Source organism: Rhipicephalus sanguineus, chromosome 1 (assembly GCF_013339695.2).
Source record: "Rhipicephalus sanguineus isolate Rsan-2018 chromosome 1, BIME_Rsan_1.4, whole genome shotgun sequence".
NCBI classification, from domain to species: Eukaryota; Metazoa; Arthropoda; class Arachnida; order Ixodida; family Ixodidae; genus Rhipicephalus; species Rhipicephalus sanguineus.
The window spans coordinates 335,687,457-335,701,177 of record NC_051176.1 but is presented as its reverse complement, the minus strand read 5'-3'; the positions used below and the strand labels follow the sequence as shown (position 1 = coordinate 335,701,177).

At 47.4% G+C, this 13,721-nt stretch overlaps 1 protein-coding gene across 1 annotated transcript in view; it reads right to left on the bottom strand.

Annotated features, from left to right (window-relative positions):
• Positions 1 to 13,721, bottom strand: part of LOC119379571 (target of rapamycin complex 2 subunit MAPKAP1-like) — a 111,868-nt gene that overhangs the window by 42,283 nt on the left and 55,864 nt on the right. The window contains 2 exon segments of the mRNA XM_037648875.2: positions 1,285 to 1,391; positions 10,262 to 10,954. Coding sequence (XP_037504803.1) covers positions 1,285 to 1,391; positions 10,262 to 10,518 — 364 coding nt within the window. The 5' untranslated portion in view covers positions 10,519 to 10,954.

Genomic DNA, 13,721 nt, shown 5'->3' with positions numbered 1-13,721 from the left:
AAACGCCGGTGATACTAAAACAGATCACGGCAAAACGACTGCAACACTGAGCGCAGTCGTCGAAACCTGACCTATACGGGCCAACTGCAGCGGCAGTTTATGAATGATTCGCCGTACACGCCAGCGTAAGCGCCGGTGCTCGAGTACGTTCCGGAATGAGCTACGCCACTATTCGCGTAGCGCACTTCATCTGATTAAACACAGCTCTTTGTTATAGAACTGGTGACAACATTTCAGAAAGTTCGGACACATGAGGGCGCGTCTTGCGCCGAGTGATTAATTACCAAAAATATACCTAGCAGGATAAAAAATAAACTATCACCGGAAAAACGAAGCTATGTACTACGCTTGTCAGGAATTTGCAAACGTGCAGGCTTGACAAGCGCACACACTGGATAGGACAGTTAAGTAGACGCAATACCAAGAATAAACTCGTAATCTATAACATCTGCGCTGTCAGTTAGCGCGTATACTTCACTGACCTGAACATGTGCGCTCGTTAAATCTGCAAATATAAACCAACTAGTCCCGCAACACGTTCTATCAACGCTGTGTCCGCGTCCTTCTCTTCCGTCCTTGTTCGTTTAGTGCGCTAAAAAAGTGAACATGAATTACCAACATGCCCAAGCATACGCGCTTTCAAGTTCTATAAACGTTTACAAACAAGTAACGGCGCACTGTAAACAAGTTACGTAACAAGTGGCCACGAACGAACCTAGTGATCGCGTGTACCGGGGTGCTATATTCTGGACGTCGTCAAATTCCGCCACTGGTGAACTCTGTTTGGCCCAGAGGGCTGCTACTATGGCCTCTCCGATTGGTTAAATATACTGTCATTATATGCGAAATTTGACAATATGGCGGAATTTGACAGTGTCCAAAATAGCAACCCTGGGACCCGGCCTCCGTGATTGATCCTACGCGTGCAGGAATCACGCAGGCCGTGGCTGGAAAATCGACACTTTCCCGTCTTCTCAGTCCCATTGCAAGCTAAAAACGGCAAGCAGAAAGCTGCAGAGTCCGCAGTGGAAAAGAAAGAAAGAAAGAAAGAAAGAAAGAAAGGAAGAGAGAGAGAGAGAGAGAGAGAGAGAGAGAGAGAGAGAGAGAGAGAGAGACAGACAGACAGACAGACAGACAGATAGATAGACAGATAGAGATAGATAGATAGATAGATGGATGGATAGATAGATAGATAGATAGATAGATAGATAGATAGATAGATAGATAGATAGATAGATAGATAGATAGATAGATAGATAGATAGATAGATAGATAGATACTGACCGGTGAGTTCTTTGGCAGGCTGGTCCTTCCACACAACGTGACGCAGCTTTCCTTGTAGCCGACGCTCCTTCTTCAGCCGTTCCAGCCGCTGGGCCGTGTTGGAGCGCCTGTTGCGACATCGGAAAGAGATGCACGCACAAAATGTCGGGAGGAAAATGACTCGAGGCCTACAGTGTCCTGCTTCGCCTTTCGACGGAGCCCTGCGACACGCACTGACAAGAAAAATGGAAACGGCGCATACGCAGAGCCTCAACTGCGATCGTTTTCAGTTAACACAGGCTAACGCTGTTAGAGCCGCATCGTACTTCCAATCACAAGCTGGCGGCTGAGTGCATGAAAATGGAGAGACGGAAAATATCGGGCTCGACAGCACCTCGTTACAAAATCACCGATGGGACACTGCACCGAATGGAACAGACTGCGTCCCTGACGCTTATCCTATAGACGCCTTCCGCGGCCGACAAAAAGCGGAGGTCATTACGCATTAACCAGAGAAAAAGATTAATTTCGTTCGCTACTTGGACATGCAATTCGAAATAGTGAGGTATGCAAGGTGCAGGAGCGTAGTCGGAAAACTTATTTCGGCAGGGGGAGAGGGTTCTACCCCCTCTTTAAGCTCGTGCGTGTCTTTGTATGTTTGGGTGTATATATGTACATAAAAAATGTCAACATTTCGTAGAAGCGTACGCTGGGCCAGTTGGTGATAGTTCATCGCGGAACAGCGCAAAAAGCCAACACCAGAGAAGGAGACACAAACAAGCGCTTGTTTGTGCCTGCTTTTTTTTTGTGATTTGGCCTTTCTGCGCTGTTCCGCAATGATGTCAACATTACATTACGGGTGAGGGGGAGGAGCCGAATCCCCAAACGCCCTTTGGATACGCCAATGGCAGGGCACAGCCTATTCAATTTTGAAACTCCAGGGCACCGGCTGTATGCGGAATTCGCTGTTGACGGTATCATCGCCAGCGAACGATTATAACGAAACGGTGACGCCAAGCAACAAGCGAATTATTAAATAATCTAATACTTGACTCGACAAATGCACTGCTGTGTTTACGGACACAAGTGCCGCATCTTAACTGCAGGTTCTGCGTACCTGTTACTTTTCTTGAATTTATTGTAAATGCATGCGCAGCTCCAGTTCATGTAAGGACACTGAACGTTGAAATGGGTATGAAGAGGACAGAAGAGGGCCGAAACGAAGCTACCGCGTCGTGATGTTCTCTAGCGCGACATAATGCATCGCGCCGAAACAAGCATGCATGTGACCGCTGGCGTCAGATTACATATAGGGGGGGGGGGGGGGGGCAAACGCAGATCGTTTGCAAGACGACAGCCGTTTCTGTGCGATGCAGCGCCCGCACAAAAAAAAGTTATCACGCTACAACTGTCCTAATAATAGCACATGTCAGGCATTCGCGATGGATGACATATTATTAGTGAATGTGGTCGGCCGGCAGCAGAGATCACTTAAAAACGAAAAAAAAAAAAGATTGATTCAGACACAAGAAGAGCTAACGATTACAGCAGTCCTATGCACATCATATGTAGAGAGTTTTAGTGCCGGGGCCCCCAAGCGGCTTGCGCACACAAGCTCTTGCGTTCCTCTGTACCTCTGTACTATAACCTCGGTGACGGCTGGCGAACAGAAGGGAGCGGGAAAGAGTACAAAAGAACACGAGAGTTTGGGGATCCAACGACTACGGATCCCCGGCACTAAAGCTCTCTCCTACGAGTTTCAGCAGAACGTTTTTTTTTTTTGCGTTCCAAGTGCGCATATGCCGAACGCATATGCGCATATACCGAGCGCATATATGCCGTCTCAAGTGCGCATATGCCGAACGCTCAGACGCAAGTGTGTGCGCGGACCAACGCCTCCGCTCCACAGGAGCTGGCTGAGCGGAGCAGCCCGCGGGTCCGCTGATTTGCTTAAGCGACGTTTTGCATTTTTGACGCAGCACCGAGGGACATGAAATTAGAGCAAAGGCTCGGTGCCGATTGCGCGATTGTGAATACGACGATTTGTCGACGAATAAGGGAATGGTACGTTAAGAGCCTTCGAGTGCGCGACCTAGCAGCTTGTTGTGGCAGTGCACCTTATATATATATATATATATATATATATATATATATATATATATATATATATATATATATATATATATATATATAACTGTACTTATAAAGTATAGTTCCCTCTATACGTTATAAAACGAATATGCTATTATACTGTACGGCTGCAGCCACCCTCTACCACAAGATGGCACTGAGCCGCAAGAGTCGAAGAAAAAGTAGACGAACTACCAGGCAAAGACTGGAAGTATAGTGAGCTGCTACATGTAATCACGAAAGAAATGGAAATAGAGAAGAAAACTATTTGTTGGAAAGGAAAGAAAAAGCCAAAAAGTTGGTGGAACAAAGAAATCCGGGAAGCAATCGAGATGCGACGTCAGACATCACGGGAGCACAGACAGGCAAAAAAGGAGAAGCGACCACAGGACGAAGTCAACCAAATATGGGAAATATATTTAGAGCAAAAATCCATTGTGCAGAAATTAGTCGAGGCAAAAATTAAAGGTGAAAGTGAACGCTGGATGACAGAGATTCGCGAAAAGAAGAAGGCCGCGCCTAGGATATTTTGGAGCCACCTAAAAGCGCTGGGTAGGAAGTCTGTCACAATGCAACAGCATATGGTAGATGAAGGAGGAAATAAATTGGAAGGATATGAAGCGCTAGGTTACATCCGAAAGATAACAGCCGATTCGTTTAAAAAGGTCCCCCAGGGGATTCCCCCGGTGAGTAAAAGTACGCAAAGGAGTGCAACCGACGAAGATGTAGTACTAGAGAATTTCAATTGGAAGAAGGCCGAAGGAAAAATTCCTAAGCGCACTACTCCGGGCTTAGATGGGGTTCCCGTCAGCCTCATTAACGAACTCGGACATAACACTAAAGAAGCACTGCTGAAAGCCGTAGAAAAGTGCTTGCAGAAGAGGGAAATACCAGACAGTTGGCGAAAAAGTAGAATGAACTTAATCTATAAAGGCAAGGGAGAAAAGGATAACATTCGCTCGTATAGACCGCTAACAATTACATCGGTGCTATACAGGTTGGCGATGCAGGCAGTAAAATTAAAAATAGAAGCGTGGGTAGAACAAAATGATATTTTGGGAGAACTTCAGAATGGATTTCGAATCGACAGGCGGTTAGACGATAATCTGTTTGTTCTTACCCAGTGTATAGAATATCTAAAATAGAAAACAGGCCCTTATACGTAGCTTATCTAGATATCACCGGGGCGTATGACAACGTTAATCAGGAAATTTTGTGGGATATATTGAAGGAAGTGGGCATAGGTGACGACTGTGTACAGCTTTTGAAGGAAATATACCGAGAAAATACAGTTTGTATAGAATGGGAAGGAATAAGTGGCAAGGACAGCGTTGAAATTAGCAAGGGGCTGAGACAGGGATGCCCTCTGTCCCCGCTGTTATTCATGCTGTACATGGCGAGGATGGAAAAAGCGCTAGAAGGTAGCAACATTGGATTTAATTTGTCACACAAACAGGTCGGAGCGATGGTTGAGCAGAAGCTTCCTGGTCTATTTTATGCTGATGATATTGTCTTATTTGCGGACAGTCAAGATGATATACAGCGACTGGCAGATATATGCGGAAGGGAGTGTGAGGCTCTAGGACTAGGATTTAGTGCAACAAAATGTGGATTGATGGTATTCAATGATCACGGAGACCATACGGTCTTAATACAGGGCCAAAAAATACCGAGGGTAAGCGAGTACAAGTACCTCGGAGTATGGGTAAATGAGGGGGATAGATATATGGAAGTACAAGAGAAAGCATCGGTAGCAAAGGGAAAGAGGAATGCTGCAATTATGAAGCAGAGAGCTTTATGGGGATACAATAGGTACGAGGTGCTTCGAGGGCTGTGGAAGGGTGTGATGGTTCCGGGGCTTACATTTGGGAACTCAGTGGTGTGCATGAAGTCAGAGGTGCAATCAGGAATGGATGTAAATCAAAGGACGGTGGGCCGCCTCGCGTTGGGCGCTCACGGGAAGACGACAAATGAGGCGGTAAAGGGTGATATGGGATGGACAGGCTTTGAAGTGAGGGAAGCGCAGAGCAAAATGAGATTCGAAAAGAGGCTGAGGAAAATGAAGGAGAGTAGATGGGCAGAGAAGGTTTTCAGGTATTTGTATAGAAAAAGCGTTGACACGCAGTGGAGAAAAAGAACTAGGAGGCTCACCAGTAAATATACGGCTGGCAGTGCGGGCGATATGACAACAAGGAGCATTAAGCGGAAGGTCAGAGAGGCGGAGAGGACTTATTGGATGACAGCGATGGAAAAGAAGCCGGCTCTGAGTAACTACCGAAAAGGAAAAAACGAAATAAGGAGGGAAAGGTTTTATGATAATTCAAGGGGAAGCGCTTTACTGTTTGAAGCAAGGTCGGGCTGCCTTAGAACGCGCAGTTATAAAGCGAAATTCAGTAACGAAGAAGAACAATGTACATGCTGCGGGGGAACTAAGGAAACGATGGAACATGTACTGATTGAATGTGGCGATATTCACCCAGGTATACGTGTGGGCACGAGTCTACATGAAGCCTTGGGTTTTAGGGACAACAATGGAAAGCTGCACACGTCCGCGATAGAAATAAGTAAGAGACGGTTAGAGTATTGGTGGCAGAAAAGTAGAGATAAAGTACAAAAATAAATAACTGGGAAAAAAAAAAGGTCATTCTGCCTTAAGAGGCAGAGAGATGGACCGTGAATTTATATTTTTTGGTATAATAACGTAGATTTAATCAATGTAGATAAGGCATTAGGACAACATGAAACAAGGAAGTTTATTTCTTTTTTTTTCCTTTCTTTTTTTTCGCCTTCGAGCCTGGTGGCAGACATGTCACCGCCCCGTTATAAAGGGGACGCTCATAGCATCCGCTCGGCTAAAATTCTTTCTCCGTTCAATCGCTTGAGCGGAGAGCGGGAAACGTTCTGCTAAAAAAGTGCGGCGGTCGTGCCGTCATTCGCCGGAAAGTGAAGCACGCGCACGCCCTGCGTCGAACAGTGTCAAGTCCTGTACGCTCGGACCCACAGCTTTCTCGTGCTTTGGGTCAGAGTCAGAGCACACAAAGCCTTAAGAGTGGGACACGTTGAGCGACGCAGACCGCAAACAAAAACGCTAAAGATTGAAGATCTCGTACATGCTATATTGTTACGCTTTGCCCATGGGCGCGACTGCCATAGATGGATGGATGCTATGAGCGCCCCCTTTATAACGGGGCAGTGACAAGTGTGCCACCAGCTCGAAAAAAAAAATCTTTTTTTTTTTTTTGATGTTGGTCTAATGTCTCTACGTCGATTAAATCAATCTATACTGCAGCAAAAAAGAAGAAGAAGAGAAAACCTACGTTCTCAGCCCAGTTCTGTGCCCTTTACGGCAGAATGTCCTTATTTTTTTCCCAACATTTATTTTTGTCCTTTCTTTATAATTTTCTGCCACCAATACTGTAGCCGTCTCTTAGTTGTTTCAATCGCGCGTGCGTTCAGCTTTCCATTGCTGTCCCTAAAACCCAAGGCTTCATTGTCGGCTCGTGCCAAAACGTACACCTGGGTGGATATCTCCACACTCAATCAGATCATGCTCCGCCGTTTCCTTATGTTCCCCACGGCATGTGCAGTGCTGTTCTTCACTGAATCTCCCTTTGTAACTACGCGTTCTAAGGCAACCCGATCTCGCTTCAAACAGTAAAGCGCTTCCCCTTGAATTATCGTAAAACGCTTCCCTTCTTATTTCATTTTTGCCCTTTCTGTAGTTACTGAGAGCCGGTTCAAATGTGACGACCCCAGGGCCACACCGATGAGCACGACAGTAGAATTGAGTGTGGAGAAGGGCCAGCAGCGTGACTGTACTCGGTTACAACCTTATAAAAAATTTCAGCTCCGCCCAGAGCCATCGCCGTCCCTCCAACAAAGAGAAATGCATAAATGCCCCATACAACATTTTCGTGACGTCAACACTTCCAGAGTGTTTTTTGCATAAATGCTCCATCCAACGGCGCTTACTCATTTTCGTGACGTCAAATACTTCCCGAGTGTTTCAGATAGTTGTCTTTCCGATAGAAGACACACGTTTGTGTCGCTGGTTTAAGATGGAAATTTGAATGTCCTGGTAAATTTCGTCAGGGATTTTGACGTCGCTGCTCATCCAGACCTAATGTTTTATGTAGTAACGACGAACCTTTCAACTCTTAATATGCGTAGTATTTAGATTAGCCGAGAAAAAAAGTACTCACAGTTCGATCAGAAACCCGCTAGCACGATTGTCTTTCACAGGTGAAGGGGCAGGCGCGCCGCCGTTCTGTGGGCGGTGCTAATATTGTTTTTTCTTAGGTTGAATCAGTATAAGTGCGAACTGCAACACCAGCGCGCCGTGGCAACCGCGGAGATTAGGTAGTTCAAAGCGAGCTGTTCGCAAGCAGAAGTGATTGGGTCAGTATGGATCGCATGCTTGCGGTTGAGTAGTACTAATGTTTTGAAAGTATATACTACGGACTTAGACAGCTTTTTATACTTTTACACGCTACACAAGTGGAGGAAACTCGGCAGGACAAACCATACGTCGACGCTTTTTAAAAAAAAAAGTGCATCGTAAAAAAATCATAAAAGTATCTAGGTAAGTTCTGCACGTCTCTCGCCCTAAAATTCTGATATCAAAGCGATAATAAAATTCAGTTAGCACTGACGCTAACGATCGAATTGACAAATCTAAGTGACTCAAATCGGGGAGCCCTTCAAATTTTCGGTCACATTCTAGCATCAGTATTCGCTTTTTGTCATAAACGACACTATGTGAATGATATGCGCGATGCATATGTTAATAGTTGACAATTAAAATTTGAACGTTTTAAAACGTACGCACGTGCAACGATGTTGCAGAGAAATTAAAGTGGCTTATAAGCCTAAGTGGTTGCACATTACTGACAGGGCGCGTGTACGGCCGGGCCGTGCGCAACATAGCCGTATTAAGTTACAGGTCTAACATTTTTAAACACAACCTAAAGAAGCTAACACACACTGAAGCCCGGGAAAGCGCTGAGGGCATTATTTGTAGTTTTTTATGTGCAGTGTGGTGACTGTGAAACAGCGAGGGTCTCGTCCCGGCAGACTTGATACCTTTAGGTAGTATGCGAGAGTTTATTGGTCAGCTGCCAGCTCGTAAAAAGTGTCACGTGCTACGTGCCTGACAAAAAAAAAAGGGGGGAAAGGTGTTTCACACTCGTCGTCTTGGTTACGAGTGGCGCTGGCTAACACTCCTGCGTTTACAAGCGCAGAAATACCCAACAAAATGTATGGGGGAGCTGTCGTAGCTCAGTTGGTAGAGCATCGGACCTGTAACTCGAAGGTTGTGGGTTCGGGCCCCACAGACGACAACGGCGTTTTCCCGTGCGTTTTAATCTGTTGGCTTCATTGGGTTGTTTTTTAACCAAGGAGCGAGCCCCTGAAACCTGTCTAAAGTTTGTATTAAACGCTCAACCAAGCTGCATTCTTTCTCCTTGCATCTTCGTGCACCTAGCGGTCTACAGTTCCCGTGTAAACCTCCCCGAAGCGCCGCGCGATTTTCAAGAAAAAGCGCATCCAAACTGCTGTCAGGCGAGCTCGCTGCATCCAATTTGCCTCTCGTCAAGTACCACGCGTACGTGCTATACTCGTTGAAAAGTACGAGTTTATTCCAGAAAGGCGTTCGCTGACATTTTACCTCTCGCAGGCATCCCGCAATGAACACAGCTTGATCAGTTAATTAGTTTATCTGATCGCGACAACGTGCTTCTTACAGTATGGAAACCGCTTAGATCAAACATTCGGATCGTGTCCTTCCCGTTCGGGGAAACTAACGACGCAACAGCAGCATCGACGATGACCTTTCGTGGTAGCGCGCGCCTCTGTAGCGCTCGCCTTTTGTTTTGTTTTTTCCCGTGGGTAGGCGAATGGGTCAATGTACAGCCTCAAATGTTCATGATGGTTAAACGCGTAAAACACATGCAACACGTGCCGGAATTAAATTAAATCGCTGCTTCGCACATGGTGGTTCAACATCCAACTGAGGGAGGGAGTCGGACTTTGAACTACTCAGTTTCATTCTTCTCGCGCCGACAGGTGGCGACACGCGTATTGTGAAACTACAGCGCAGGAGGTCGCGAGGATAGGCGAGGAAAAACGCAGTTCTTAAGGATGCTTTCAGAAATGCATGCATGCGATAGAGGCTCCTGGCGCACTAGAACCATGAACCACTATACTGCACCAGATATATTTAGAATCTGTGCGCTTGCTTGCTTGCTGTGCAGCGCGATGCGCCCGAGCTCCTGTCATTTGACCAGGACAGCAAAACAGTAAAGAAATTAAAAATGTTCTGTTAACACTGCGATTGGGTACTGCATATGGAGGAATTTTCACAATGACTTTCGGTTCGGAGCTCCGTATGCGCCACTTCTTTATCTGCTGTTCCGCGCGCGTTGCGCCTGCTTACCATATATGCCGCGAACAAAGGCGCTTGAAGATAAGCTTCTCAAAGGCAGGAAGTGCATTTGGCGATAACCAGTTAAACAGCGGGCGCAAAGGAGTTTAGCGCACTTTAACGCCACCCTCTGCGCTGCACACGCGAACAATCCCTATTTCTACGCAGGTCAAATATCATCCGCTAACTTGAGGCTCGCTATTTGTGCGCTCAGAAGCATAATCAACCGCTCTACGCTGCGCAGCCGACCGTTGAACTAGGTTATTGTGCAATGGTGCCGCTCAGGCGCCCAGAGCCGGTCGTTCCTTCCCACAGCGATGCGCATCATTTCAATAACGTCTGCAAGTATTCGTTTTGAGTACACGGGATCAGGCTTGAATATGACGAGCGATTTATTAGAGTTTATTACTGAGCTTGCGCGGACTGGCGCCGTTGTTGCAGCGTTACCTGCGGTGAGCTCCGATGAACTCCATCTCGGAGACGATGTCGTAGGACTGGCTCATCTCTTGTTGCTGCTGCAGCTGCAGTTGCTCGGCTTCGGCCGCCAGGTCGGTGGTCACCTGCGAGGTCGCCGGCTGAGACCAGGCGGCGCGGATGTCGGCGTCGCTCAGCAAGGCCAGCTCGCACAGTCCGGTGTCGTCGCACGTCACGAACGAGTGGCGCACGTGTGATAGCACAAATCGCACGTCGTCGTACAGAGCCATATCACTGCGTCTCTACCCAACCGTTATACGCGCACGAATAATACCACAGAGTCCGGGGGACGCAGACAGTCCAAGACACTCGCCGAGATAATAACTTAGCGGGAGAAACGAAAACTATACAGAGGTAGCACGCCGTCGACTGCGCTCTCGCGGGTCGTAGGAGCACGTCCTCCCTGTCTGCGCAGTCAACTGCTCCCCAGCTGGGGCTAAGTAATACTCGAATCCGTTGCGACGGGTCACCGCTAACGGGGGGGCCAACACAAGCGACGTCGTTCCGATGCGTGTGACAGGCAAGCACTCCTCCTGCCTTTCCTGGCCCGCCGATGCCACCGCTCCTCCTCCCAGAAGCCTGCCAGCGCCGCTACACTGGATGTTGGAGTCGGGACACAGCGCGCCTTGGCGGCGCGCCGTGGGCCTAGGAGTCTCCGCGGGACACCTGCACGTGTGGGGGGAGGCCAGTGGTCACAACGAGTGGGGAATAGCTACACTTCTCACGGACAGCTGTGGGCCGCACGCTGCACAATACTAGCGACTTCACTGCACTGATACGGGCAATATGGTACACAAGCGGTACCTGTAGGTACGCGACGCCGCGAACCAAGCTCAGCCTATAAGACATACATAACGCAGGTTCCATGCAGCGATTTAAATAACTACTAGCTCCCATTGCTTAACCCCTTCTCCCAATGCAAATTGGAAACTAGGCGGACAAACAACTCCGCAACCCGCTTCTCGCGTTTCTTCATGCCAACTGGTTCAATGGCTGCGACTCATCTTAACTCACCAAGTTCAACGGTCTACAATAGACGGTCACTTGCGGTACAAGTGTGCGAGAGCGGATTGGATACGTCAGCCGTCGATCGCAGTAAGCTACTTAGCGTCACGGCAACATCGAGCTCCCCGACTGCTAGTTGATATAATCTCTCACGGAGCTAGCAAATGCTACTGAAAGACGGGTCTTAGTTAATCAAATAATTAAACGAGTAATGACTGCCTGCCTCGGTGGTACGGTGGTTACGGTGCTCGGCTGCTGACCCGAAGGTCGTTGGTCCGATGCCGGCAGTGGCGGTCGTATTTCGATGGAGGCGAAATGCAAGTGACCCGTATACTGTGCGATGTCAGTGCACGTTAAAGAACGCCGGATGATCGAAATTTCCGGAGCCCTCCATCCACTACAGCGTGCCTCGTAATCATGCACGTAAAAACCCAGATATTTTTATTAAGGAGTACTGACACCATATCAAGGCGTCACAAAAGGGACATTTTTCGTTTCCTTGGCATGCAGTGTTATACCCAGATCACAGTGAAAAATTTAGTGTCACTTTGAGAGAGTGCACTTGCGCCTCCAGAATGTCACTTTGGTGGTGCGCTGCTACACGAGAAAGGCAAGTGTACTGTGGAAATGACAGTAATGGCGATGGGTAACTAAGCAGCACAGCAGATATTTGACATTTCAAGCAACGTTTCTTATGTAATAATGTGTTATAGCTATAAGTAGCCCTTAATATAAACTTTAGGTGCATATAAAAAACGGCGGATGCCGCCATTGCACGACGTGTGCTGGGCCCCTGGCGGCCATGGCTGTAAACTGCCCTAGAGCGAGAATAGCAAAGTAGTGATTTGTAGAGTATAGTATGCTTCAATGCATAACAATATTCCTAATAACGAAAACGATAGCTTAAAAAATACTATGAACTCAGCTTCCAATAACAACTTAATCATTCCCGAGCCATTGCTACCAAGGCTAGACACTCCGCCGCAGCGAAGTGAGTTTGGCGAACGCACTCGCCGGCAAGTGCCCTTTGCAGCGAGTGTCATTAACCATTGCCGTGTGACAGCATGCGAATGACAATGGCGGCAAAGTGCACTCCCTCAAAGTGCACTTAAGTTCGCCCGTGTGACAGGGGTATTAAAGCTCTCCACACACCGTAAGCCACGAAAAATGCATAAATATTTTCGTTTGATCTTAAAGTTTTCGCCGCCCAGCATCTGCAAGACAGCCCCACCGCAATGGACGTTATTATGAGGAGTCAACACAGTCGCCGAAATCGCTGTCGGAGTTGCTGGACAACAATTCACTTATCGTTCTTTATGTGCACAACGTGCAACTGCGATCAGAAGACAGACGTGCTGCTACTACGTCTCGAGCTGGTGGACCCACATAACTAGACCCACGTCAGACTGTCTTGATACGTCACTGTAAAACCGCGCCCTCGGTATCGAAAACAAAAGTGTTATTTTTAAGGTAGCGGCATCAAATATATATTCAGTGCGTTCCAAGGGACCACGATACACCTTTCACGGTTCTTGACACCAGTGTTTTTATTTAGAGCAACGATACAAAAACTTCGTACGTCTGGTGCCAACGCACCAAATGAACAAGTGAAGAAAAATGTTCCCGCAGCAGCACATACAAAAAATAAAATAAAATAAAATAAAAACAACGGTATAACATGCCTCCACCACATTCCCCATGAGGCCTTTGCTTTCAGGACCGGCAAGTGCACATGTTCGAAGTGATATCACTACGCTTCACAGGGCCAGAGCTTAGATAATGTGGGTCTGGTCTCGACGAGTATATGGGTGTCGAAAGTGATCCACAACCGTATATTTCCCAATAAAGCCCGCAGGAACTTTATGGTCATTTACAGCTTACGGGACAGCGCCCGTCGACACCACGATGGAAGTTAAGCCAGGCAAAAAAAAAAGTTCGGTAGCATGTTACACTCTCACATTTGAAGGCGAAAACCTGCGTCACACTTAGTAACACATGAAGTTATACAATTGGGGATCAGACTTCTCTCGGGACATAATTAGCCGCAGTGTGAGAGACACGCACCTTGAAGTTCTCAGTCGATTGCCCCCCCCCCCCCCCCCTGAAACTCTATGTACCTCACGTCGTGTTGCACTACCTCTCAGGGATCGGCCCACCTTTGACCAAGCGACGATGCCACGTGATGACGTCATCGGGTGAGGTCACGATGTCATAAGAAATTACTGTGATCTGTGACGCCATCGGTGACGTAGGACAGGTGTGTTTTTGTAGCATTTCATTCGACTAACGTATTTCGCTGAAAAGGGCCCGCTCAACGAACACTTAAGACCTTTCGCCTTTAAAAAAATCTGCGCCACTTTAGAACAAATCTATACATGCGCTTGGACATTCTCGACGACGCATAGTGACGTGGCTCGCTGAAAGCAGT